The sequence below is a fragment of the Piliocolobus tephrosceles genome, chromosome 5 (genome assembly GCF_002776525.5).
Source record: "Piliocolobus tephrosceles isolate RC106 chromosome 5, ASM277652v3, whole genome shotgun sequence".
NCBI lineage: Eukaryota > Metazoa > Chordata > Mammalia > Primates > Cercopithecidae > Piliocolobus > Piliocolobus tephrosceles.
In genome coordinates, this window is record NC_045438.1 from 56,627,094 (window position 1) to 56,652,710 (window position 25,617).

Here is a 25,617-nt window from a genome sequence, read left to right on the forward strand (position 1 = left end):
AGAGACACTTGGTGCCCTTGGGGGCAGCGGATACTAACAGGGAGGGCCCCGTGCATTATTTTCCACCTCTTGTCCTCTCTCAGAGTGCTGAGCAGATCACTGCACTGTGCAGGAGTTTTAACGACACTCAGGCCAACGGCATGGAAGGACCGCGGGAGAGTCAGGATACTCCTCCAAGGCCTCTGGCCCGCCACCTCTCTGATGCAGACCGCCTCCGCAAAGTCATCCAGGAGCTTGTGGACACAGAGAAGTCCTACGTGAAGGTAAGGGAAGAGCTGGGCATTCGTGTATTCACGCCTCTTTGCTGATGGCGAGTGGTATGCTGGCAGAGGTCCCCAGATCACTTCTGCCCGGGACACCTGCCACTCCCCAGGGGGATGCCTGCTCCTTGAATCAGTGAATTGCTCAAAGAAGGGAGGGGAGGAGTGAGAGGGTGGAAGAGCTGAGGAGACTCAGAAAAAAATTAGATCCTTGGCTTATTTTGTTACCAAGGTAGCTTTCACTATGGAAACAGATGTTCTGGTTTGTCATTTGCAATCTGTGGGAAGGGAGTCTGTACTGGTTTAGTAAAAGGGGAGAGAGATCATTTTAGGTGATGAGGAACTTGGGAACAATCTGTATATACGTGACGGCTGATCCAGGGCCCACAGTCCCGGCGGTGGCCCGGACCAGCCCTGCCTGATGGTTGTCATCGTGTAGAACTGGGGCGCATGCACTGGGGAGTGGTCAGCACGTGGGAATATCCTTGCACCATTATGAAGGGGCAGTTGCCGAGTATTTTGAGTACCCGAAGAATTCATTTATTCATTTCATAAGCCCCAAGTCAGTGGTTTGAGAAAGATTTTTTGAAGAATACAGGAGCCTGGGGAGCAGAGTTCTTTTGCTTTAAGTGTTTCCTGGAGCTTTGGGACCATTTGAAGCTCGCTTCATTTGTCAGTGACTGGAGCAGTGTGGCGTGGTGCGGTGGGCTGAGGGTCCAGGCCCGGCTTTGCCTCCGTCTTGCTGCCTGGTGGACAGCCCCCTTCAACTCCCTTATTTGGGGTTTGAGACACTTGGTCCCCCTTCTCTAAATGCCTTCCAATTCTGAGGTGCTGAGTCCTTGAATTAAGGCTTGACACACACATGCGGCTATTACCTTCTTTCTCTGCAAGACAGATCTGAGCTTCCCCTTTTGTTGATGTCACTGTTTTACCTGGACTTTACCTAAGGCCTTATTCACACGTAGCTTCCCAAAGCCCCTTCTTTTGGTCTCAAAGGGGAGAAAGAAAAGTTAGAGAGATGACAATTTAGTTTCATTTTCCATTATGTCTTGTCCTGCATCCAGGGTGTGGAGATGAAGTGAACAGCCGGGCTGTTCAGACTCGAGTTCTGAATAATCCCGTCTCCACAGTCACCTTTTCCCATGTCGCTGTGTGGAGCTGTAGATATTTTGGAAGCTTCAGAGCCCTTCTGACATCTTGAGAATAGTCATGGAGCTCTCGCCCCCAGAGTCAAGGGCAGAGCTGAGAGAAGAATTGATGTCCCTTTTTGTTATAGTGTTGTTAGAGTTTCCTGTTAGGTCACGCTGCCCCAGGAGGGTCATTTCAGTGACAGGCTGGAGGAGAACTCAGATGGTGTCATGGGTGAAGTAGACAAGGACCGACTCTCCCTTCTCTCTGCAAGAAACCTGCACTTTGTTTCCTCAGGGCTCCTCGGGTCACAGCCCTTTGCCCCCGCAGCTCTGCGCGGACCTGACCTTGCAGCCCAGTAAGTCCTCCCGGGCAGTACCAGCCTGTGAGGAATGAGTGCCAGGCCCCAACAACCTCAGGCAAAGTAACCCGCACTTGGCGCCTGTTGTGATTCACACACACACCACCGTCTCTTAATTTCTTTTTTGTTGCTGACGCTTAACACAGAATCTTGTCGTTTTTTAACCTGGGTCCCTGCATGCTCCTTGAAATTGCTGGCATCTCTGTGTTCCCTGAGATATGATTCAGTAACTTCTGTCATCTCCCTTCTCTGAGCGGTCCATTGTGGAATATGGTGAGGGAAGGTCAGGGAGGTTTTTATTGTGAAACAGCATCCATGTCACAGGCCTTGCCTTGCTCTCCGAACTAAGGCCAGAAAGTTCTGCGGGGCGCTTTGGGCTTTATAAAGCTCTGGGTCTTAGATTCCCCTCTTGGGAAGTGAGGGAGTTATTATAGCTGACTTTGCAGTCAACTGCCTGTAGTATTTTAGGGCTCAAAATTCTTCAGAATAAAAGAGAAATCTTTTCTATCACTAAACTATATTTGAGGCCTTGGCCTCAAATTATTATTATTGTTATTTTGGAGATGGAGTCTCGCTCTGTCACCCAGGCTGGAGTGCAGTGGCATGATCTTGGCTCACTGCAGCCTCCATCTCCTGGGTTCAAGTGATTCTCCTGCCTCAGCCTGAGTAGCTGGGACTACAGGCATGGGCCACCACATCCAGGTTTTTTTTTTTCTTTTTCTTTTTTTAGTAGAAATGGTTTCGCCAGGTTGGCTAGGCTGGTCTCGAACTCCTGACCTCAGGTGACCCACCTGCCTGCCTCTGCCTCCCAAAATGCTGGGATTATAGGCATGACCATGCCCAGCTTTGGCTTCAAATTATTAAACAAAATCTTTTGCTCATGGGTTTTGTAACTACAGTCTACTCCCACTATACCGTCCTGCTGGAGCCTCATTTACAAGAGACCCAAATATGGCTGAGAGTTTAGCCATTAGAGCTGCAGCTCTGTAGGAATTTTTTATTGACTTTGAATATGTGAGTTTGAGATTCTGCAAATCAGTCAGCCCCAAAGTTGAAGGGCTCCCCAGATCTTGACCCTCCCAGCTCCACGCTGGACCTCACTCTGCTCTCTGAGGCAGAAGAAGCCAGGAGCTGGTTTGCATCTGACACTAGTGCCACACAGACCTCCTTCCTCTGCAGGGAAGTGAGTGCCCCTGCTGCAGTGGCCCGAAGAGAGGCAGAGGTATGGAATCCATAAAGGTATGGAATCCAGCTGTTGCCTGTATTGTGATATTAACCTCTTTGAATTAGGTGAACAATAATCACTACTTTTAGGGTAAGGAATTTCAACAAAGGCTGGGTGTGGTGGCTCACGCCTGTAATCCTAGCACTTTGGGAGGCTGAGGCATGAGGATCACCTGAGGTCAGGAGTCAAGACCAGCCTGACCAACACGGTGAAACCTGGCCCCTACTGAAAATACAAAAATTAGCTGAGTATGGTGGAGTGTACCTGTAGTCCCAGCTACTTGGGAGGCTGAGGCAGGAGAATCTCTTGAACCCAGGAGACAGAGGTTGCAGTGAGCTGAGATCGCACTGCTGCACTCCAGCCTGGGTGACAGAGCAAGACTCTGTCTCAAAAAAAAAAAAAAAAAAATAATAATAATAATAATAATTTCAACAAGGCATAAACTTCATTATCCTGATGGGAGCCTTGGGAGCTGCTGCCAGGTTGCTGCTACCCAAATCTTGCGGGTATTTTGGAGACTGAAGCATTAAAGACACTTTCTTGTGTTTTCTTTCAGGATCTGAGCTGCCTCTTTGAGTTATACTTGGAGCCACTTCAGAATGAGACCTTTCTTACTCAAGATGAGGTAAATAAAATCCCCTTCCTTCTGTCCAGTGATCCACGGGTTAGTCTCTGTTTGCCTTTTAGCAGAACTCCTACGAGATGATCTCTATTGATCCCAAAAGAACATCCCAAGACTTAAGGGTCTTCTGAGAGTCCCAGGCATAGCCTCCTCCTAAGCCACTGCTGTGGCCTCGGCTGCATGACTCAGTGGCAGAGCATTTACAAAGGCAGAGGGATGGTTATGGTCTTTTTGAGGTAGAAGAGAGTGTGATCAGAAATTCCTTTTCAATACATATCTTTGTAATGTTAAACCACATAATTAGTTCTTTTCTAGTGACTTATGTTTTTCTTGATTTGAATTCTGAGAATTTTACATCCACTTAAAAAGTTACTGTAGAAATAGAGAAGTATAGGGGATGGAGCTGTGAAACTTCCTATGTATAAGCCATATCCCATAATGAACGTGCTGTCTTCTTAAAGGATTTACTTTCTGTCTGCTTCTCCGTGAAGAATTTCCTTGTGATTTATTTGTGGGCCTAAGAGTCAGCGTGGTATCCCGAACTTCATGGCTAATCCCCTCGTTTCAAATCCTGATCTTCACATAGATGGAGTCACTTTTTGGAAGTTTGCCAGAGATGCTTGAGTTTCAGAAGGTGTTTCTGGAGACCCTGGAGGATGGGATTTCAGCATCATCTGACTTTAATACCCTAGAAACCCCCTCACAGTTTAGAGTAAGTATCTGAGATTTAGGCTTAAAGTGAAAATAAGTGGCTAGGTGCAAAATTCTCTCATGAGAAAGAATTTCTTGTCCTGTGACTATTGACTGTTTATTGTCCTGTGACTATTTCCTTGCACCATTTACCTCTAGCGGGTGGTAAAGGAGGGCTGTATTTTTTTTTTTTCCTGGTGCACATACTTCTGGTAGTCAGAAGTCCGGCAGCACCTCCCGCCTGGTTGCTGAGCACGCACGTGCTCTTTTCTCAGCTGCTTTTAAGGATATCCAGGGTGGTTGCTTCTGAAACCGGAGCTCCTACACCCTGCGCCCAATCCTTCTTCCCTGTGGTCATGTGGATCTGGGATTAAGAGAATAGGTTTCTAATTGCTGGGCTCGAGCCCTCTCTTCTCTGAAGCGCCAGTGCTCCATAGCATCCGTGTAAGCCGCAGTGTGGTAGGAAGCCCCTCCAAGGGGACCTGGAACCATACAGACAGCGTCACTCTACCCAAGCAATGCAGAATCAGCTTTATTAATGAACCTCTCAGATTGTTTACATCCTACCTTGTCAGCTGTACTTTTATAGAACTTTCTTGGTTTCTTGTCCTTGGATTGCATACTGTCAGTAGGCTCTGCTGCTGGGAACTCTGCAGTCAAGCTAGAGACCTGCCAGGGCAGCACCTGGGCTGTTCCCCACCTCCTGTGTGGACGGAGGAGGCCTGAACTTCTTTAAGGCATTAGTGCTGTGGAGTCTGACAGAAGCCATGGGGCTGTCAAATGCCACAAGCCGGCACGCATTGATTAAACCATGTCTGATTTGACTTTCCCCTCTGCCCTTCTAGAAACTACTATTTTCCCTCGGAGGCTCTTTCCTTTATTATGCGGACCACTTTAAACTGTACAGTGGATTCTGTGCTAACCATATCAAAGTACAGAAGGTTCTGGAGCGAGGTAAGTTGCTTATACCTTTTATAGGTTTTTTTTTTTTTTTTTTTTTGCATTTTTAACTGTTAGTAAAGGATAAATCTGTATTTAACAGGTAGAGTAAGTGCAATTTTGATGTATTAAGGTCCATCCTTGACCTTGACAGTGACAAATATTAAAGGGAAAGGTTTCTGTTTCTGTCAGTTTATTGGTAGCCGGGAACAAGTGTGCCTAAGAGCAGAGATGTTGCTTTGCCACATGTCACTTTGCTGTCAGTTACATCTGGATTCTTTTCTTGCCAAATTCCTTTCTCTAAAAACTTGCAACCCCAAACCCTAGATGGGAGTAGAAAGAAATGCATGCTATGTTTTTTTTTTTTTTTCCTTTGTTAACCTTCTTAAGCCTGAGAAGCCACAACAACCTACCACCAAACCACTACCTCCAAACTCACAAGAAGTTTGCCAGCTGAAAGTAAAGTCTCTCTGGTGCACCTGGAAAGAGCTCACATTTTCCAAAGGTTGCTCTTCTTAAAGGATTTGCATCCACTTAAAGTGTTTCTCTCTGCGTGGGCCTGGAGGGCACCTGGAGGTTTATCCTGACACCCTTAGTGCTCATTCATGTCCACGGATGCAGCTCTGCCACTGGATTTTAATCCAGAACATCATGGTATCCCAGAAGAAAAGCCCCACGTTTAAACAGTGGGGTCTTAGAGTGCTTCAGATGAGCAAGACCCAGCCCAAATCCGTCTTCTCCAGCTGCTTTAGACAGTTGTCTGACCTCTGTTGCCATTTCCTTCCACAAACATCCTCTTTTAAATTAAATTAATTAATTAATTAATTTAAAAAATGTTCGTAGAGATGGGTCTCACTGTGTTGCCCAGGCTGGTCTCGAACTCCTGGCCTCAAGTGATCCTCCTATCTAGGCCTCCCAAAGTGCTGGAATTACAGGCATGAGCCACCACGCCTGGCCTACAAGCACCTTTGTATTGACGGTCTGTAGTACAATGAAAGCATACCAATGTACTTGTCGATACGTATTGACAATTGATGCAGTACAATGAAAGCATACCAAGGGCTTGCTCAGTTCCTCCTTTGTCATAAAGAAGAGGGGTCCTGTCACCACCTTCTTGGCCTGCTAATCACATTCCAAATGGTATTGCATCTCCTGGAATATGTGATCTTACAACACAATCCCAAATAAGGCTTTATCTTCCTTCAGAGTAGCTACATTCCAAGCAGCTGGTCATCCAATGCCAACTGGTGGAATCCAAGTAGCACTGGTGTATCCGCTGGTACTCAAACCAAATGCACCTGGATTCCTACACACACCCTTCATGGTACTCAGACACTGAACAGAGGGGCAGTTTTCACTGCCAGAGAGGGTCCTACTGCCATGTCTGGTGGAAGGGAGCTGTGGCTCTGGATGTGCGAACAGTGAATCTGCTTGGAGCTGTGGAGTGAAGGCTATAGGCTGCAGTGCCTGTCACCTTACTTTACAGGAGAAAAGATACTGCTTTTCAGATAGCCCTTAAGTGTACAGAATAAGAATACGCAATAATTAGAGTGAGGCCAGTGGGAAAAACACTGGTTTATTTTTCTTTATGAAATTTTTGTGGGTATGGTGTAGGGTCTGGATAACATTGCTTAATGGCTTTTTTGATGGTTTTTTTTTTTGAGATGGGAGTCTCACTTTGTTGTCTAGGCTGGAGTGCAGTGGCACGATCTTGACTCACTGCAACCTCCACCTCAGGGCTTGAGGTGATTCTCCTGCCTCAGCCTCCCGAGTAGCTGGTATTACAGGCATGCGCCACCACGCCTGGCTAATTTTGGTATTTTTAGTAGAGACGGGTTTCACCATGTTGGCCAGGCTAGTCTCGAACTCCTGACCTCAGGTGATCCGCCCCCCCCTCAGCCTCCCAAAGTGCTGGGATTACAGGCGTGAGCCACCGCGCCTGGCTACGCTTCATGACTTTTAATGAATTGTTTGAAACTCACTTTTTAGGTCATCTATAACAATTTTCCTTATGGGTATGCATGAAATGTGTCTTTAAAGTCAGACATTCCAGCATTTTGAGTTACTCTTTGGCGTGCAGCCTGCATTCCATCCTCGGAAGCTCCCAGCACTCCAGGGCTGTCAGGGCTGTGAGGCGGAATTCCACGCTGACAGCTGGGTGCCTGACCTTCTGATGTGTTGGGGTTTTTATTAAAGAATGGCATTAGGAGGACTATAGAAATGGATGAGCTATAAATGTTAAAGATAAATGAAGAATTTAATTCACCCCACTGTGCTCTTCTAAGGTCTTTTTTCCATCTGCTTGTAGCTAAAACTGACAAAGCCTTCAAGTCTTTCCTGGACGCCCGGAACCCCACCAAGCAGCATTCCTCCACGCTGGAGTCCTACCTCATCAAGCCGGTTCAGAGAGTGCTCAAGTACCCGCTGCTGCTCAAGGAGCTGGTGTCCCTGACGGACCAGGAGAGCGAGGAACATTACCACCTGACGGGTGAGAAGGCGGCGGCACCCCCGGGCGAGAGCCCGCACAGGGCGCGAGGGGCATCCCCCGGCGAGGACCGGACAGGGCAGCGAGGGGCACTCCCGGGCGAGGGCCCGCACAGGGTGGCGAGGGGCACCCCTGGGCGAGGGCTGGACAGGGCGGCGAGGGGCACCCCCGGGCAAGGGGCTGCCTGCCGTGCCCTGGGCCTGCCAGCTCACCTCTTCCCCGCCTAGTGGCACGTCCTGTGTCACTTTTCAGTTCTGCGATGGTTTATCTTAGGTTTCATGTGAATATGTGAAAGTAGCTAGGTGTCTGGTCACTCCTTTAGAGCTTACAAAATACTTGGGTAAAAATGGGTATCACCATTCTCCTCCTATAGTATCACCCATCAGGGTATCACCATTCTCCTCCTATGCAGGGATGATTCCGTCTACACTCTCAAAATAAGTAAATTACCTCAGGTCACTTGGCTGTGAAACAGTGCCGCTGGAACTGAAAATCAGGCCTTTTTTCCTATCACTTGGTTAAGTTTTGTGGTGTTCGCCACCCGAGCTGCTGGTCGGATTTGTGGGTGAGGCTCCACCTTGTGGAGATCTGTGAGCAGAGCTCGGCTCTGAAACCAAACTGGCAGTGATGGGTTGTGCTTTCAAATCGCTGTTGTGTTACCGTTTGAACTTCCGAAATTATTGCCTGAGATACAATTTGTCAAAAACACAAAGCCTGGCAGTTTGATAGTAAATAGAGGATCCTTAAAGAGGGGCTTTATGTGGGTTGGAGATAGTGATTTGTTCATATGTTGAAACTAGGAGGTTCAGTTAAACCATAGGTGATAAAATTTCTAGGGAGAGAAAGAGACTTATTAACACTTTAGTATTACTGAATAATAAATACTGAGAAGAGCATAAATTAAACTGGCTCTTTTTTCCATGACAAGCATACTTTGGTATCAAAATCAACAAGAGGAAAGCATTTTTGTATGGCAGTTAAATTCTGTAACAATACAAATTATGTTCAGCATTCATACTGTGTAAAAACTTCATTTTGTATTAAGATCATCTTTAGAAGGGTTTGATTTTAAAAACTTCCTTCCAAACTTCCCTCCAGATAGAATTAAAATGCTGCATTGGGAGACAAAAAGTATACAGAATACTGAATTTAGAAGTGACCTAAAATTTTGCTTTTTGGCTTTTATAAAATAATGCATCCCTCATATTCCTTCACGGAAAGTTATGAACATATACCATATATAAATGTAAACAATTGTTCTGTCAGTCAGTCATGTACGGGGGTGTTTTTATGTTCTATTTAAACCTGGATCCCGGTTCCCAGAAGGGGAAGCCAAACTCGAGAGCTGGTGCCCTAAGCCCAGTCAGTCTTGGGTTTGAAGCCTGGCTCCATTCTCGTGTTTTCCTCTCTGGAACTCCGGCAGAATATCCTGCACTCACTTCTCCATCTGTAAAATGGGATTGATGAGTCTTTGAGTTATTGTGTACACTTAATGAGATGATTCACAGAAATCACCTGTCGTGATCCTTGCTAAGTAGAAAGTGCTCCATACATGTCAGTTGTTGTTATTAGTGATACGTTTCACTGATACTCTGCCTCATTTCAAAAAGAATTTGAAGTAGAAGATAATTTTGCTGTTCTTCATTCTAATGGCTGGGCTACAGTGGGCTATTGTGACTTATTCTGAATGTAATGCTCCTGCTAGTGGGTACTGGTCTGGAATCCTGAGTTGAATCTTGACTCCATTATTACTGTTGGATAGGATCTAAAACAAATAACAGTTCTTAAATAAATATGATTTCATATCTTGCAGAAGCACTAAAGGCAATGGAGAAAGTAGCGAGCCACATCAACGAGATGCAGAAGATCTATGAGGATTATGGGACCGTGTTTGACCAGCTAGTAGCTGAGCAAAGCGGAACAGAGAAGGAGGTCCGTGAGGCGCCTGCACTCTGGGAGCCTAGTGCATGTGGTGTGGGGTCTGTACCTCCCAGATAGGCTGCCCTGTTAGGACATTCCTGGAGGAGAAAATGCCTAAGATTTTCTTGATAACAATGTGTCTAATGAACTATACAATTTACATATAGACATATCATAAACTTCATTACACTGGTTTAAAATATAACCTTATGTCACATTCACATTGACTGGAACATCCGTGGAGGGTGAGCTGGCAGAGGCTGGGGTGGAGAAAGGATGTGGGAACTGGCAATGTGGAGTCTGGCGTGGGAACTGGCAATGTGGAGCCTTTTTTATTTTGCTTTTTTTTTTTTAAAAAAAAAAAAAACATCAAATATATCTTTTTAACATCAAATATATATATATTTTAACATCAAATATTGGTGGTTGCCTGCTTACTTATAAAACTAGTCCAAGCAGGATTTGACATTTTCTGTATTTTTCCTTTTTATCTGATGGCTTAATTTATAATCTTGTGCTTCTAAAGCCGGCATACTGGAAGCAGCAGAGTTTAGGCAGAAAATGGCAGGAACAGGAAAGAGCTGGAGATCAGTCCTTCACTCTGGCCAGTTTCAATGCTGGTGCTCTTTTATCAGCAGCCCGAATGGAGCTCAGAGGTGGGGATGTACTAGATCCCAGGGGAAAGCTTACAAAGGCACTCGAGAAGAACCACGGACAGGGGTAGAGTTCATCTTATGGAAATCGAGTTGGTCACAAGGCATGTCTCACCTACATGTGTGTATATTGGAGCAAAATGCCTTCACCTTTATGTTATTGATCAGACACTTTGGGGCTTAGCTCATATTTTCAAAACCTCCACTGTTTAAGGCCTCATCTTTACAGGTATCATAAAAATTAAACCAGCTGTGCTTGCATTTTAGCAATGACTGTGTGTACATCACTGTCTAACATGAGATGATCTAGCATGGGATTTCCATATCTTCCTTACCTCCTGTTTTTACAATCTAGGTAACAGAACTTTCGATGGGAGAGCTTCTGATGCACTCTATGGTTTCCTGGTTGAATCCATTTCTATCTCTAGGAAAAGCTAGAAAGGACCTTGAGCTCACAGTATTTGGTTAGTATTCCATTCAGAAGAATATAGACTGAAGAGGCTGGGGTTAACGAAGAACTTGACTGGCCACACCAGTCCAATTCACTCCTGAGCTCCAGGAGTTAGAATTGCTATAATGGTTGGGGACTTAACAGGGCCAGCCCCCAACTATTTAAAACTCTGGCATCTCTCTGCATCCTCGTTATCTTGTTCTCCCTTCTGCTGCTTGGCTCAGGCCAAGTGTTACAGGAACAGATCCCTGGGGCTATTTTGAAACCTGCTATCTTTTCTTTTCCTTTTTCTTTTTTGAGACAAGGTTTCACTCTTGTTGCCCGGGCTGGAGTGCAGTGGTGTGATTTCTGCTCACTGCAACCTCCACCTCCCAGGTTCAAGCGATTCTCCTGCCTAAGCCTCCTGAGTAGCTGGGATTACAGGTGCTCGCCACCACGCCCAGCTGATTTTTGTATTTTTAGTAGAGATGGGGTTTCACCATGCTGGCCAGGCTGGTCTCGAATTCCTGACCTCAGGTGATCCACCTGCCTCAGCCTCCCAAAGTGCTGAGATTACAGGCGTGAGCCACCGCGCCTGGCCAGAAACCTGCTATCTTAATAGTCTGCTGCATTTCAAGATGTTTTAATTCTCTCTGAGAGTTGGGAGAGCAAGTGACGGTATATTGTCACTGAGATGAACACAGTGTCCTCAGCTTTCAATAAAATAAAGAGTTTTAAAAAGCCAAGATCAACTTCCAATAGTACTTGTAAATAAGCAGGTGCTTCTGCATAGTTCAAATATGAGCGAAAGGGAAGTACCATTTATTCACTCATGTGTTGGCAGAGTGAGGTCTTAGAGACTCATACATTTGAAGAGCGTTATTCTGTTAAGACATTCAGCTCTAGTTTAACCTTGGAAGTGTTTGCATAAAATAAAGACTTTCTTTCTCTTTTCCTTTCTTTAGTTTTTAAGAGAGCTGTCATACTGGTTTATAAAGAAAACTGCAAACTGAAAAAGAAATTGGTAAGGCAAAAATTCATTTTAATTTAAGCTACCTTTTCATAGCTGTATCTTCCTATTAACGTTGAACTGAAAAGCCCACTGAGCACCAAGGCTGTGCTGACTGATACTGCTTACTCTGAGGGTAACTAACCCCATCACATACTGAGAGCGTTTCTGAGTCTCCCTGTGAAAGATGTCTGCTTTAAAAGAAGATGTACAGCTGGGCATGGTGGCTCATGCCTGTAATCCCAGCACTTTGGGAGGCTGAGGCTTGAGCCCAGGAATTTGAGACCAGCCTGGCCAACAAGTGAAACCCTGCCTCTACCAAAAATACAAGAAGTAGCTGGGTGTGGTAGCACGTGCCTGTAGTCCCAGCTACTTGGGAGGCTGAGGCAGGAGGATCAATTGAGCCCAGGAGGTGGAAGCTGCAGTGAGCCTTGATCATGCCACTGCGTTCCAGCCTGTGCGACAGAGTGAGACCCTGTCAATAAATAAATAAGTAAATGAAGTAGATAAATACTCATATGGGGGCCTACATAGAACGTCAACTTTTATATCCCTGAAAATGGCCCATGGTTGTTCCACACACAGTCTGTGAAACTTTGGTTTATTTTCAAATGCCTTTTACCTTGACTCAGAAAAACAAAAACAAAGCTTAGCTGTGGATACCATATGCCATCCGTTTACCATTCAGAGATAGCGTGAGGGCGTGGAAGCCTTGGCTGCTGTTCTCGCTTTGAGACCTGTAACTGATTCTGAAGCACAACTCTGTCTCCGCACCTTCCCCAGCATGTGAGGTCTTTGAGAATTGGGTGCGTAGCTGATTGACTTCTGTGCCCTGAACACCTACATGGCTGCTCGGAGACTCGCCCACGGGGAGAACATAAACTCCTATTCACCGTGCACACATCCTCCCCCAGTGAGACAGCTTCCCTAACACTTTTCTTGGTGGGCCTTCATGTTACAGCCCTCGAATTCCCGGCCTGCACACAACTCTGCTGACTTGGACCCATTTAAATTCCGCTGGTTGATCCCCATCTCCGCGCTTCAAGTCAGACTGGGGAATCCAGCAGGTAACTGTTTCATGCAGTACGATGCCAGAAAAAGCATTTCAGTAGACTTAACTGTGGAATGAAAAGTAAGAAAGGACCTTGGGGATAATTTTTGGTGCCTTTTATTTTATAGACAAGGAAAATGAGGACAAAGAGAGGTTGTTTTGCTGTTCCTTAGCAGACTTCTGGGAGAAAGTAAATGCTGGTGGATAGCTTTTTCTTTGCCAAATGCCTTTCATCGTTTCCTTATTGTCTCTATCAATAGTTTTCAACATTTTCCTTTCTGCCTTGATACCCTAAAATGTATTAGAAAAACAAAGAGTTCCACAAATTTATGTTTTTACAAATTTAGAATATAGCAGAAAATTCCTTAAGGTTAGGTAGTACTTTAGGTGATATAAAAAGAAAAAAAATCTTTAATTCTGGAAAATGTTCAGAGATTCTTCCAGAGTAACCTTGTTTTGGTGACAGGCCTCTGGTGACAGAAGAGGCCAGCAGGCTGAGTCATGCAGTAACCTGCTGGGCTTCTGTTTAACTTTTGTCAGAAGTGCTTATGTTTTCTAGAACATGACTGCATTTGGGGTTGGCCTCTTTTACCTCAAGTATCCCAGTTCCTGTTCCGTCCAAGGAAAGGGCAGAACTGCAAAGGAGGGTTGAAGAATAGGATCCACCAAATCTCTTCCCCAGACAGGGGCTCCAGAGAGTGAAGGCAGTTCAGATGGAGGAAAATCTGCAACAGGAAATGTAAAGAGTAACCAAAAGGCATTTCAGTTCTTGTAACTGTGAAAATCATACATAGAACAAGCCACAGAAGAAAATGAGCCAGGACCGGGAATATTAGACTTTCTTAACTCATGAGATTTAAACTTTACAAGTGTTCTTAACCACAGCATTTTGGGCAAAGTTGTAGACTCTTGTTTCCATTTCCTTTTACACAGGGACAGAAAATAATTCCATATGGGAACTGATCCATACGAAGTCAGAAATAGAAGGACGGCCAGAAACCATCTTTCAGTTGTGTTGCAGGTATGACTGACTTACAAAGATTAAAACCAACATAAATAACATAGAATTATGTCTCTTAAGGAAGGGAGTTTATATTTCGTGCCTTCCTGAATTTTGATGACATCAGGGTCACACTCCCCACCCTCCGAAAAAGGCAACTGAGGCCGCTAGTAGGAGAATATGTTGATTAAATAAATATCAAAATCTTAAGAGTGATCAATTCTCACCTCCTTTTGTATGGGAGGCCACATGGCACTGCTGTTGGGTGGCTGGCTGGCAGCCTGGCCCAGCAGGTGCAAGGCGCAGGAACACAGGCGGGCATGGAATGGAAGCACGATGAACACTCTGGACACTTCTGCTGTTTTCTCTCCCCCCCTACCCAGTGACAGTGAAAGCAAAACCAACATTGTTAAGGTGATTCGTTCTATTCTGAGGGAAAACTTCAGGCGTCACATAAAGTGTGAATTACCACTGGAGAAAACATGTAAGGATCGCCTGGTACCTCTGAAGAACCGAGTTCCTGTTTCAGCTAAATTAGGTGAGAATTTTGCTAGCCTTGTGTTTATTCAAGCAAACATGATGAGCTTCTGAAAAGGATATATGCTCTTGTAATACAGCTGTGAGTTTTCACTTTGTAAGTCATCAAGGTACCTTTATCTCCTTTGAAGAAACCTAAACATGCCTCTTGCTCCCAGACATTCTACTGGAAAATACAGCCACCTCCAACCCCCAATCCCTTGTCTTCCTACCAGCTGACATAGTCCAAATGTACGATTTTGTTTCTCCCGCTAAGATGTGCATGGGTCCAGGGACTTTGTTTTCCTCACTGCTGTACTCCCAGTGCTCAGAGCAGTGCCAGGCATCCTGAAGGTCAATGCTGAATGAAGATCAAGAACCTTACACAGAGGGTCTCCACCTTCTGACGGTTCAACCTACAAATTTTTGACTTTACCATGGTGTGAAAGTGACACACATTCAGTAGAAATCGTACTTCGAATACCCAGGCAACCATTCTGTTTTTCGTTTCTAGTGCAGCATTCAATAAATTTCATGACACTTAATTATAAAACAGACCTTGTGCTCTGTCCAACCGCAGGCTACTGTAAGTGTTCTGAGCACACTGAAGGCAGGCAGGCTAAGCTAAGCCGCAGTGGTTAGTAGGTATATTAAATGCATTCTCGATTTCAATATTATCAACTGAACAATGGGTTGATTGGGATGTAATGCCGTCTAAGTTAAGGGGCCTCTTATACTTGTTCTTAATCGATAAGGCACCAAGTAAGCATTTCAAATCACATTATTCTTTCTGCTTGTTTCTAAAATTTCAGCTTCAGTTTTCAGAACCTTATTTATACATTAACTATTTTGTTATTGTCTTTGTTGTTTTTAGTCTTAGAAAATGTAAAACTTCTCTTTTTCATGTCAAATCAATGTGACCTCTTCAGATTTACCACATATTTACTGTTTTCTCCATTGTCAAAATAAACTGGCCATCAAAGTAACATGCTGTTAACTGAGAACTCCCTTGCTTCTTTCAATCCAAGAGAACTACACACACACCCAACCACCCATCCACACACACCCTTATAACATCAAATTTCAGAAAGTTGGTTTGAAATTCCAGCAGAGACAGTTCTCACATGAGAGAGAGAGTATTTTCTAGGCTGAAGATAGTGGCTCATGCCTATAATCCCAGCACTTTGGGAGGCCAAGGCAGGTGGATCCCTTGAGCTCTTGAGAACAGGAGTTTGAGACCAACCTGGGCAACATGGCGAAACCCCATCTCTACAAAAAAATACAAAAATTAGCTGGGCATGGTCATGCGCGCCTATAGTCCCAGCTACTCAGGAGGCTGAGGTGGGAGGATCACTTGAGCCCGGGAGGTGGAGGTTGCAGTGAGTGGAGATCACACCACTGCACTCCAGCCTGGGTGGCTGAGCAAGACACTGTCTTTAAAAAAAAAGGGGGCGGGGGAGGGGAGGAGTATTTTCTACTTTTAATTGAGCAGCAAGGGAAATCCACAAGGTGAGAAGATGCATAGGAATATGGTGTGATCTTGATCAAATTACAAAGTTCTTTCACCTTAGTGAAAGAAAGGAGCTTAGATTTATTAGCAATTAACTTTTCAATTTACTCATTGGCAAAATAGGAAATCTTAGCCCATATAGTAGTTTCTAGTGTCTAGTTCTATCTAAATAATTGAGCTCTGATAATCTAAAAATGCTGAATTGCCCAACTTACAACTGTAAACCTAAGTCAAAAATTTCCATGTTTTCAGTAGCTATGTTTTTGCCTAACTACCAGGGTAGTTGCTAACTGAAGTCATATCATAAAATAAAATCTTTTTTTTTTTGAGAGGAATTCTCGCTCTGTCGCCCAGGCTGGAGTGCAGTGGCACGATCTTGGCTCACTGCAAGCTCTGCCTCCCAGGTTCACGCCATTCTCCCGCCTCAGCCTCTGAGTAGCTGGGACTACAGGCGCCCGCCACCACGCCCGGCTAATTTTTTGTATTTTTAGTAGAGACGGGGTTTCACCATGTTAGCCAGGATGGTCTCGATCTCCTGACCTCGTGATCCACCCGCCTCGGCCTCCCAAAGTGCTGGGATTACAGGCTTGAGCCACCGCGCCTGGCATCATAAAATAAAATCTTAATTAAGATGTTAAATCTTACACAGGCTTTGAGGCAAACATTACACATTGTGTAACCTATTTCTGTATCACAGTGAAATGTGTTTTTCTCACTGCAGCTTCATCCAGGTCTTTAAAAGTCCTGAAGAATTCCTCCAGCAGCGAGTGGACCGGTGAGACTGGCAAGGGAACCTTGCTGGACTCAGATGAGGGCAGCTTGAGCAGCAGCACCCAGAGCAGCGGCTGCCCCACGGCCGAGGGCAGGCAGGACTCCAAGACTGCTTCTCCCGGGAAATACCCACACCCTGGCTTGGCAGATTTTGCCGACAATCTCATCAAAGAGAGTGATATCCTGAGCGATGAAGATGATGACCACCATCAAACTCTGAAGCGGGGCAGCCCTACTAAAGACATCGAAATTCAGTTCCAGAGACTGAGGATTTCTGAGGACCCAGACGTTCACCCCGAGGCTGAGCAGCAGCCTGGCCCGGAGTCGGGTGAGGGCCAGAAAGGAGGAGAGCAGCCCAAACTGGTCCGGGGGCACTTCTGCCCCATCAAACGAAAAGCCAACAGCACCAAGAGGGACAGAGGAACTTTGCTCAAGGCACAGCTCCGTCACCAGTCCCTTGACAGTCAATCTGAAAATGCCACCATCGATCTAAATTCTGTTCTAGAGCGAGAATTCAGTGTCCAGAGTTTAACATCTGTTGTCAATGAGGAGTGTTTTTATGAAACAGAGAGCCATGGAAAATCATAGTACGATTCAATCCAGATATGGGTTAAATTCCTCATTTTACTTTTAAACTGGTGGTAAAGTGGAAATTGCAAAAAAACTATTCATTCCTGGGTTTTGTGCAGTATACATTTTCCCACAAAATGGTTGTAAAGATTTAAGTTATTTTAATTTATTGTGGATCAGAAACCTAGATGAAACTGGTCAGAATCTGTAAATTACTTAGTTTATATCCACTTTGAGCAGGTATCAAATGATTTAGAATCCTTAAAATTGCCTTCTAATTATTTTAAGTTATGTGGAAAAAGTAAGGCTGGGGAAGTTGTGATTAATAGTTTTCAAAGGGTCATTTTTTTTAAATCCTCTGGGCATTTTCTTTCAGCTGTCAGTTTTTGCTTTATTTAAAGCATATTTAAGTTATTTTAAAGTGGTTTAGGGGCAAAATGTGCAGATACTTCATTTTTGTAAGATTGTAATAGATGCTGTTTATACTACACCTGTTATAGCTATACAGTATATATTAAAAGAAAGCTTGTACTGTATCTTATTTGATGATATTTATTTTCTCTGCCAAGCTACAGTAAAAGGAAAGTAAGTCACATCTGGTCATTGGCATTTTTATTCTCATCTGTAAAGACAAAAGAGCACCCATATAAGAAGCTCCACGTAGTGCAAATCGACATCTGGTAGGCTGCTCGCCCCCAGGGAGCAGCTAGAGTCTGTAACTCTTCGCGTCATCCTCTTTCTTTCTTTTTGCTTTTTCTTTGCCTGAGTTCTTCTCTGAAATTATATGCAAAGAGTTGTGGGTCTTCATCACACATTTTTCTGTATACATCACAGAGGCTCTTAAAGTGTGAGATGGAGAGCTGGCGAGGCCGAAGAGTAGGGTCTATGTCTGCCAACTCTAACAGCCTGCCCGTGTTTTCCAAGCGCTGCGCTTCAGGGAATAACATTCTGAAGGGAAGAGAGAAATATCAGAATTTTACTTAAATTCCACAAATCATGACACTTTTTAACCCTCATTTGAAAACACCACAGTTGCTGACTACTGACAGCTGGAGGGAGTGGCAGGAGCCTCTTGGATTGTATAGCGCCAGGTTAGAGGCACGGCCCACCACTGAGGCAGCTCTAACCTGATGCGCGAGGCAAGCCCACAATGGGAAAGCATTCTCCAAAGCTCAATCAGTACATGTACTTTTTAAGGTAAGTTTAACATCTGCTCAGTTGCGTTCTTGTAGAAATATAAGCTTGATTTGCCTCATGTTTCGATGTGAAAGTTGTATTATTTCTTGTGTGACAAATCCCCAGTTTTGATTCTCTAGAATTTGAATTTGTCAGCCTTTAGAACTCTTCATGCTAAAAGAGTTACTTTTTTTGCTAAAAGTTTGAAAATAGCTGATAGGAAAATATAAATAATTACCCTCTTGTTATTTTTCAAGCATCTTTAAAACTGATTGGAAGTAGAGGATATATTTTAAATTTCACCTATCTGAATTGAACCATTGTTTTAAAATAAATAGCAGAACTGCTTGAAATGCTGTGGAGTTAGGCCTGGACTGCATTTTTCTTCAAGTCTCAGGGTTCTTACAGAGCTCATCCCAAAGGGCTTGGAAGGTGTCATGGTCGGGGAGATTGCATGTTGCTTACAGGCTGATGGTCCTTTCAACAAGGAATTGCATGTCCCCACAGTTTCAGGGTGAGGTGACAGATCTTTTGAGTTTAGTTTCATGGCAAAGTGGACCTGATGACAGTTTCTAACATCTGAAGAACACCAACAGGTCAAAGAACTTTGCCCTTTTACCCTAGATGGCACAGTATCTGGTCCATGTCTGTCCTGAGGACGGTGTATCTGAAATGAATAGGGCCCTTCACTTAGCTAGGGGGTTGCCTTGGAAACGCTAGTGTCAGCTCTAGGCTCAGACCAATTCCAGGATTTCCAAAAGCACATAAAAGGACATAGTTTTGTGTTCCCCCTCCCCATGAATCAGGGCTATCAGGTACAGCTGTGTGGGTCCTGCTCTGCATGACGGGTAAGTGAGTGTGAGCCGAAATCCAGCTTCTGTTTCACTCACCAGCAGCGCACGGTAGCTGAGGGCTGCAGCCACAGGGGTGTCTTTGTTCTAATTAGCACCAAAATGGCTGGCCAATGGCATCTCTGTCACCAGCTCTGCACCTTAAGTCTCTGCTAGAGAAGCAGGAACTATCTGGTAAGGTGGGAATCCTGGCTTAATTAGAGGCCACAAGTGGCAGGCTGAGGCTCTAACTTCTGCCATCTGGCATCCTCAGCAATGGGCTTTGTGGACTGCAGCGCTCTTAGGAGCTGATGCCCAGCCGGCCCCTAAAATAATCTGCTGTCATTTCATGTGCTGAAGGGACACTTCAGACCCTGCGAAGGAGAGAATTACAATGAAGCCATGTGAGGAGGTTTTAGAAACTGAGAAATATGTGCCTCTCCGGCTGAGCCCCTTTCAACAGCTGAATATGGATAGATGATCATAGACGGAAATCTTTGACAAATACACACTTTCCTGCCTTCTTAAGCAGACTATCACTGGGCCTGACTAAACAGCTTCTTGGCTCTTTCTGGATCTGCAACATAGCTGTGGTCCTTCAGAGCCCATCAAGGTGGGCGGCCTCTAGACCACCGCGCCCTGTTGGGTTTTCCCAGTGGTTCCTGTGAGCCTCTTGGGAGCAGCAGCTTTCTGTGAGATGGAAACGTGCTTTTGTGAGGACTTCACGATGATTTTGGCTGCTCAGAAGTCACATTTGCTTCCTAGTTCTCAAGTATGTCCTTAAAGAAGAGACAGGGCAACTCGGAAGAAAGCAAGCACTTAAAAAACCCATTATTATCTGTCTCGAGTCCTCACTGGGGAACCACGAGCTCCCCAGTACACAGCCACTGTGAGCTGTGCAGTCACCAATTCCAGGCTGTGTGTATGGTAAAGCCACCCTGTGACAGCCACCTGAGGTCTAGCAAGTCTTTGCTCTCTCCTCAGTGACAGTGAAGTCTTGTCCGTCACAGGACTGAACTCAGGGTAATACTCAGAGCTTTAACAACACAGCAAACAAGCTTCTTACTCTTAAAAAAAGTGCCTGAGGATTTTATGAAGAAGACTGCGACTGAAGAGAAGAAAAGGCATTCTTACCCGAGCCCTCGATGGCAGTATTTCCTTCGGAACTGAAATACGTTCTGAACCACTTTTTCCACCAGCTTGAACGGCTGCTCTATCTTGGGCTGTATCAAGGGAGTGAAGTGCACCACGCCCACGTCCACCTTCGTTGTAAGCAAACATATTATCATTCTGTGGCATGATATGTGGCATAGCGTGATCAATCAACTCATCCTTGTAAAACAGGAGGATGGGCTGTCGACAGGCTGTTTTCATAAACCGACTCTTCCATGTACTTCAGTGTCATCTCTAGGCATGGAAGATGGTACATTCTGGATTTACAAATGACATGGAGAAATCAGCTGGCTGCACCTGTTCTCTAATGACATCCACCAGACCTGTGCTTGATGGTCACTTAATTTTAAAACGCAGTTTCACAATGGCTTAAAAATCAATCCAAATCATTAAAGTCAGTCAGCAGATAACAGGTGGCATTAAGAATATTTTAGTTTTTGAATGACTAAAAAAATAAGCTGCAGCAGCAGCTTCAAGACACAGAGATATGGCAGACAGGCCCCCAGGGACCGCTCAGTGCTAAACTTCTCAGAGACACCACTTATTTTCGGTAGACACTGATTAATCAGATGGACTGAATTCATGAGTGTAGTCTGAAAAGCCAAAGAACTTTCTAGTAGCAACTTTAAATGCCCCGAAAAGCACAGGCAGGACTGAAATTGAAAATGGAAACCATCAAAAAATGTCACTGTTTGATAGTGTTTAAGCTACTGCCAGCTGTGGAGACTCTTTAATTGTCAGAAGATAAAACTTTTCAGGCATAACTGATAAGAGATTTACACCCTGATTTGTTCCAAAAATGGACTCATGGTAATTCACAAGGACACATTCAAATACCAAAGGAAAAACATTTAAAGACAGAGTTGACAAAAGCCTCAGTGTCCAGGAATTGTTAAAGTTGTTAATGAGAATCTCATACAGACTCAACGAAAGGCAAAGAGAGTAGGGCAATTTAGGAGGTGTGGGCTGCACCACTGCTTTTCAAAAGGAACTCTATTGTGGAAATCCCATAGAGGTTGTCATTTTCTCTTAAGAAGACTTGCTTCTAAAGATCCTTGTGGCCACATAATTCCTTAAAAAGATGAAGATCGGAGAGTGGCTTTTCTGGTTGTGTTTATTTTAGGGTAGAAGGAAAACAACTGAATATGATGTGAAACTTTATGGACAAGAAAGTGAAAATAAGCTGTGCTGAGCCTCATGCATCCTGATGTGCTGTGGGAGGAGCCTGTGGTGCCTGAGCTATGTTATCTAGGCCCCAGACCCCCAAGACCCTGCACCTACCTATTTAAACAATCAATGACCCTGTCCCCGAAGGTTTCAGGTCAGCTACAGCTGCTCCTACTGGATGGAATGGGAAATAGAAGGCTTTGGTGGTAAGGGGCGGTGTGGGGCCTTGACACAGGCCGAGAACGTGCCAAGCGGCCTTTCCACACCCCAAATGCCCACCCACAACGTCCATCAGCCTTCTGGTGAAGTCCACCAGGCTGTTCTTGTGAAGATTCTATGGTGGAACAATAGTTATGAACAGTGACTTCACTAAGATGCCAAATGTTCTTAATACATTTTAATAAGTGTGTTGAATTGTGTGGAACAGTAGTTATGAGCAGTGACTTCACTAAGATGCCAAATGCTCTTAATACATTTTAGTAAGTGTGTTGAATTGTGTGCTATATGTTGTTTCATCTGTTTCCTCAAGTTTAGTAACAACTACCTCTTCCTACAGGACTTCCCTTAGACCTTAACAAAACACACCATGGAACAGTGTCTGTCCAGCTTGGAGAGGTCTGTGGTCATCAGGGAAAGAGGGACCGAAGAAGATGAGGGGCTGTGGAGTGGACACAGGGTTTAGGTGGGGTGGGGGTACTGCTATAGGGAGAGAAGAAAGGTGGTTTCAGCTCAGGGCAGTTCTGGGGAAGGAAAAAGAAGACCTGATCTATGAATGGCGGAGTGCAGGCAGCAGCCCAAGACACACTCCATTGACTTCAGATGTCAGGTTCCTTCCCACAAACTCTGCACTATCCTGCCTACCTTGCCTCCTCCTGATTTGTACAGAGAAGTGGCCCCAACTGTCAGGCATGTGTCTGACCACTCTCTACACCTCACCAGCCTTCTCTCACTGGACTCTCCATTCCCCTTTCATCCCCTGAGCTCCCTGGTGCCCTCATCCCTGCCTCCCATTATCCAGGACTCATCTCCTGTAACCCTTCAACTCCAGTTCTCCCAGTGACACAGAGCCAATTATAGCAATTCTTACTAGCAGCCTGCTAGTCTCCAGAAAAAACACCCTTAGCAAAATCTGAGATAAAATCTAATATCTGCCTAGGCCTAAAGCCATGAAGTATTATCAAAACTCTACATAAGGCTTAAAAAGTATTAAGACCAAAAACACAAATACAGATAGATGAACTCTCCTTCCAGTACAGAAACTGCCACTTTCAGCTTCCTTATATTTTTAATTTTGGCCTCATCTTTATTTGCCTGATTTCATTCCTTTGAGATATAGTTGATATTTGTAAATACAGGAAATGTCTAACTTTCACTTGGTTTTAAAATCCTGAACAAATAGAGCAAGTACCCCATGTAAGCTACAGCAGTCGACTTCTAAAGTTTGAGTACAATTCCAATACCCTGCTAAGTTGGCTTACATCACGTCCCAGCTACAACAGCACTCCCCTCAGAAATGCAGTTACTATTTAGTGGGAGAGTCTGTAGAACTCAGTGTCAACAAAGCTCTTCCAGTTATGTCTCCTGCTTCTGGGATGGCGAGGACCTCTCCCGTACCACCCCTTCCTCTCCCTTTCCCCCAAAGGCACCTTTCAGAATTACTCTGAATGATGGAGCCCATTTTTTCTAGAACTATAGGAAAACTGCTTGGTAACTATGGTAATGAATACAAAAATGCTTTTTACTTGTAACTGAATGCTTATTTAAAATTACAACTATTATTTTTTCTTCCTTGAGTTTTAAGTCTGTTAATGGGTTTGATTACAAAAAAGAAATCAGTACAAAGGCATTAGAAGTACTTAAAATATTCTAGTTCAATGCTGCCAGCCCTTTTCCAAACTCAGTCTATCAGTATACCAAAATGACCTACTAAAATTTCAAATGAAAGGATTTAAAATGAATTTAAATATTTGCCTTTCTAACCCTATACGTCAACACCGTAACAAGCTGTTTCTCAGTGTTAGCGGCTTTAGCCATAACAGGCCCAAAGCAGATGTCCTAGTTTCCAGGCCAGGGTGTCTAGGACGTGACGGGTTATCAGCTCAGAGCAGCACTTGGAACTCACAAGGGACCTGGGCTAAGGAGATATTAAACCTTAAATCTTAGATATTAGATATTACAACTGAGAACTGTAATCAACATGATATACAGATGACACTGAAGAATGTACAACTCAGTTCCTGATGATTATCATATGCCCAAAAGCTAAGTCACGACCACATGCACAGATGCAGAAACAATACTGGCCACTGTCCACGAAAGGGTCTTCATTCAACACTCTCATGGTGTTCAAGACCATTAGAGGACAAGATAGTGGAGAGGAAAAATGATGAGGAAGTTATTCTGTAATTAGCCAAGACACAGCCATAACTTAAGACAACAGAAGGGCTAGTGAAAAAAAAGAAAAAAAGACCACAGGGAATAATCAATAAGACTTTAAAGAACAACATATAAGAAGGATTGAAAGTCCAAAGTGGGATGATCACGGGCAGACCTGGGTAGTTGGGAATAGGAAGCGTATGGCATCTTGCAGGCTACAGGCACCACAAGATGGAACACAGGAGGACAGGGGCTTGGGAGAGTCACTTCAGTGTTGGGTAAAACAGAGCAAGATGAGTGCCTCTGGATGCTTGGTTTCCCCACCTCCAGGGTCTGCTTGCTCTTCAAGTACCTCCCCCAAGCTAATGACAGTCCACTTTAGGACATCACAGGTCTCAAGGTTACAAGTTTCCCAGGTAAGGAGAATCCCAGGTAGAGGCAGCAAGTCACTGATGCCTATGATATGATAATTATGCATGTCATAGAAAAAGAAAATACTGACAAATGTGAATGTAGATCAAATTTCCTAGAACTGGTTGACTCTACCTGTGATCCGTGTCCCAAAGCCAATTTAAGGAAAGAATTTCCACTGTAAAACCTTAAAGCTGACAGCATTCTAAGTATTTCAAACCAACTGGTTCAATAAAGATAACTACACAGTCAGTACCTATCCTAAAGTTTACAATTTGCGTTATTGTAACAATATTTATTTCTGCAGAAGTTCGGTCCTCACCCTTTTTTCTTCCTACAGATCTTCGTTTTTTTCTCTTTCTTCTTGAGATCATAAAAAAAGAACAGATTTTAAACAGTCACACACTGTTTCCTCTCAGAGCAGATGTGGTAGGAAGAATTGAGGCCAAGAGAGTGACAGGGAACGCAGATCACAATGAGAAATAAGACTAAGAAATGTGGTGAGGGGGATGATGCGTTTTTTTTACTGTGTAAATTATGTAAATGGACATATGTATGTATGTAAATTATACCTATTAGTAATAACAACAACAAGATGAGTCAGTGTCTCTTGGTTCTAACAGATTAGACAATTTCAGGGAGATGCACGTGTATCCTCAAGAAAGCGCAAAATGGAACAAGAATTGACAATTGTTGTATAAAGATTTTCTGTTATATTTAATCTGGAGTTCCCAGATGATCAGAGGGAAAAGACCTTCCTAAAACCAGGCCTTTTCCGCAAGCCATGACCTTGGTGTGTGTGAAGCAGCAGCATCTGCAGGTGCCCTGTGTTTCTGTCCTGGGCTGTGCTCCCACTTGGTTTGTGGATGTGGCAGGAGTTGCCTGAGGCAGCTTCGAGGCTGCCCAGCCCGGCCATGGGTGTGGCAGCACATTGGCAACTGCCAGGGTCTGGACCCTAGCGCTGCAGGTCCTGAGCAACTCCAGTCCCTCAGAGCCAAGCCAGGACCTCAGAGAGGCTTGCAATCTAAACAAACTCAGATGGTACTTGGTAAAGCTATTAATATTATTAAAAGACAGAAATAAAACATGCATACAAATCTAGTAATTCATAATAAACCATAATTGTCAAACGGACTAGACATCACACTGAAGATGCTTGGTCAGTACATTCGTATATTCATAGCTGATACTGTTAATTTCCTAAGGCTGGGCCAGGAGAAAAACATTATTTTAGGATTAGGTCAAATCACTTTAAATCTGTGGGGCTGGAACAGGTAACTATTTTATCTTACTCTGAACTGTCATTATTTTCAAGGTTGAATGGAAAGCAAACAAGAAAAAACA

The 25,617-nt window shown here is 44.3% G+C and overlaps 2 protein-coding genes across 5 annotated transcripts in view; one reads left to right on the plus strand and one right to left on the minus strand.

The window, feature by feature from the left end:
• The window catches only part of TIAM2 (TIAM Rac1 associated GEF 2), a 541,563-nt gene extending 524,329 nt beyond the window's left edge, over positions 1-17,234 (plus strand). The window contains 12 exon segments of the mRNA XM_023206084.3: positions 84-263; positions 3,531-3,599; positions 4,183-4,308; positions 5,132-5,240; positions 7,534-7,713; positions 9,524-9,642; positions 10,639-10,747; positions 11,679-11,737; positions 12,684-12,789; positions 13,707-13,794; positions 14,157-14,311; positions 16,521-17,234. Coding sequence (XP_023061852.2) covers positions 84-263; positions 3,531-3,599; positions 4,183-4,308; positions 5,132-5,240; positions 7,534-7,713; positions 9,524-9,642; positions 10,639-10,747; positions 11,679-11,737; positions 12,684-12,789; positions 13,707-13,794; positions 14,157-14,311; positions 16,521-17,158 — 1,938 coding nt within the window. The 3' untranslated portion in view covers positions 17,159-17,234.
• Positions 17,235-17,672: 438 nt separating this feature from the next.
• Positions 17,673-25,617, minus strand: part of TFB1M (transcription factor B1, mitochondrial) — a 54,629-nt gene continuing 46,684 nt past the window's right edge. For 2 of the 4 annotated variants that reach the window (XM_023206085.2, XM_026454398.1), the window contains exons 6-7: positions 20,281-20,408; positions 17,673-18,088 (exon numbers count right to left, since the gene is read on the minus strand). In XM_023206085.2, coding sequence (XP_023061853.1) covers positions 17,869-18,088; positions 20,281-20,408 — 348 coding nt within the window. In that variant the 3' untranslated portion in view covers positions 17,673-17,868. Of the gene's footprint in view, positions 18,089-20,280; positions 20,577-25,617 lie in introns of all 4 variants that reach the window. The other 2 variants (XR_003309448.2, XM_026454399.2) reach the window with 2 other exon arrangements.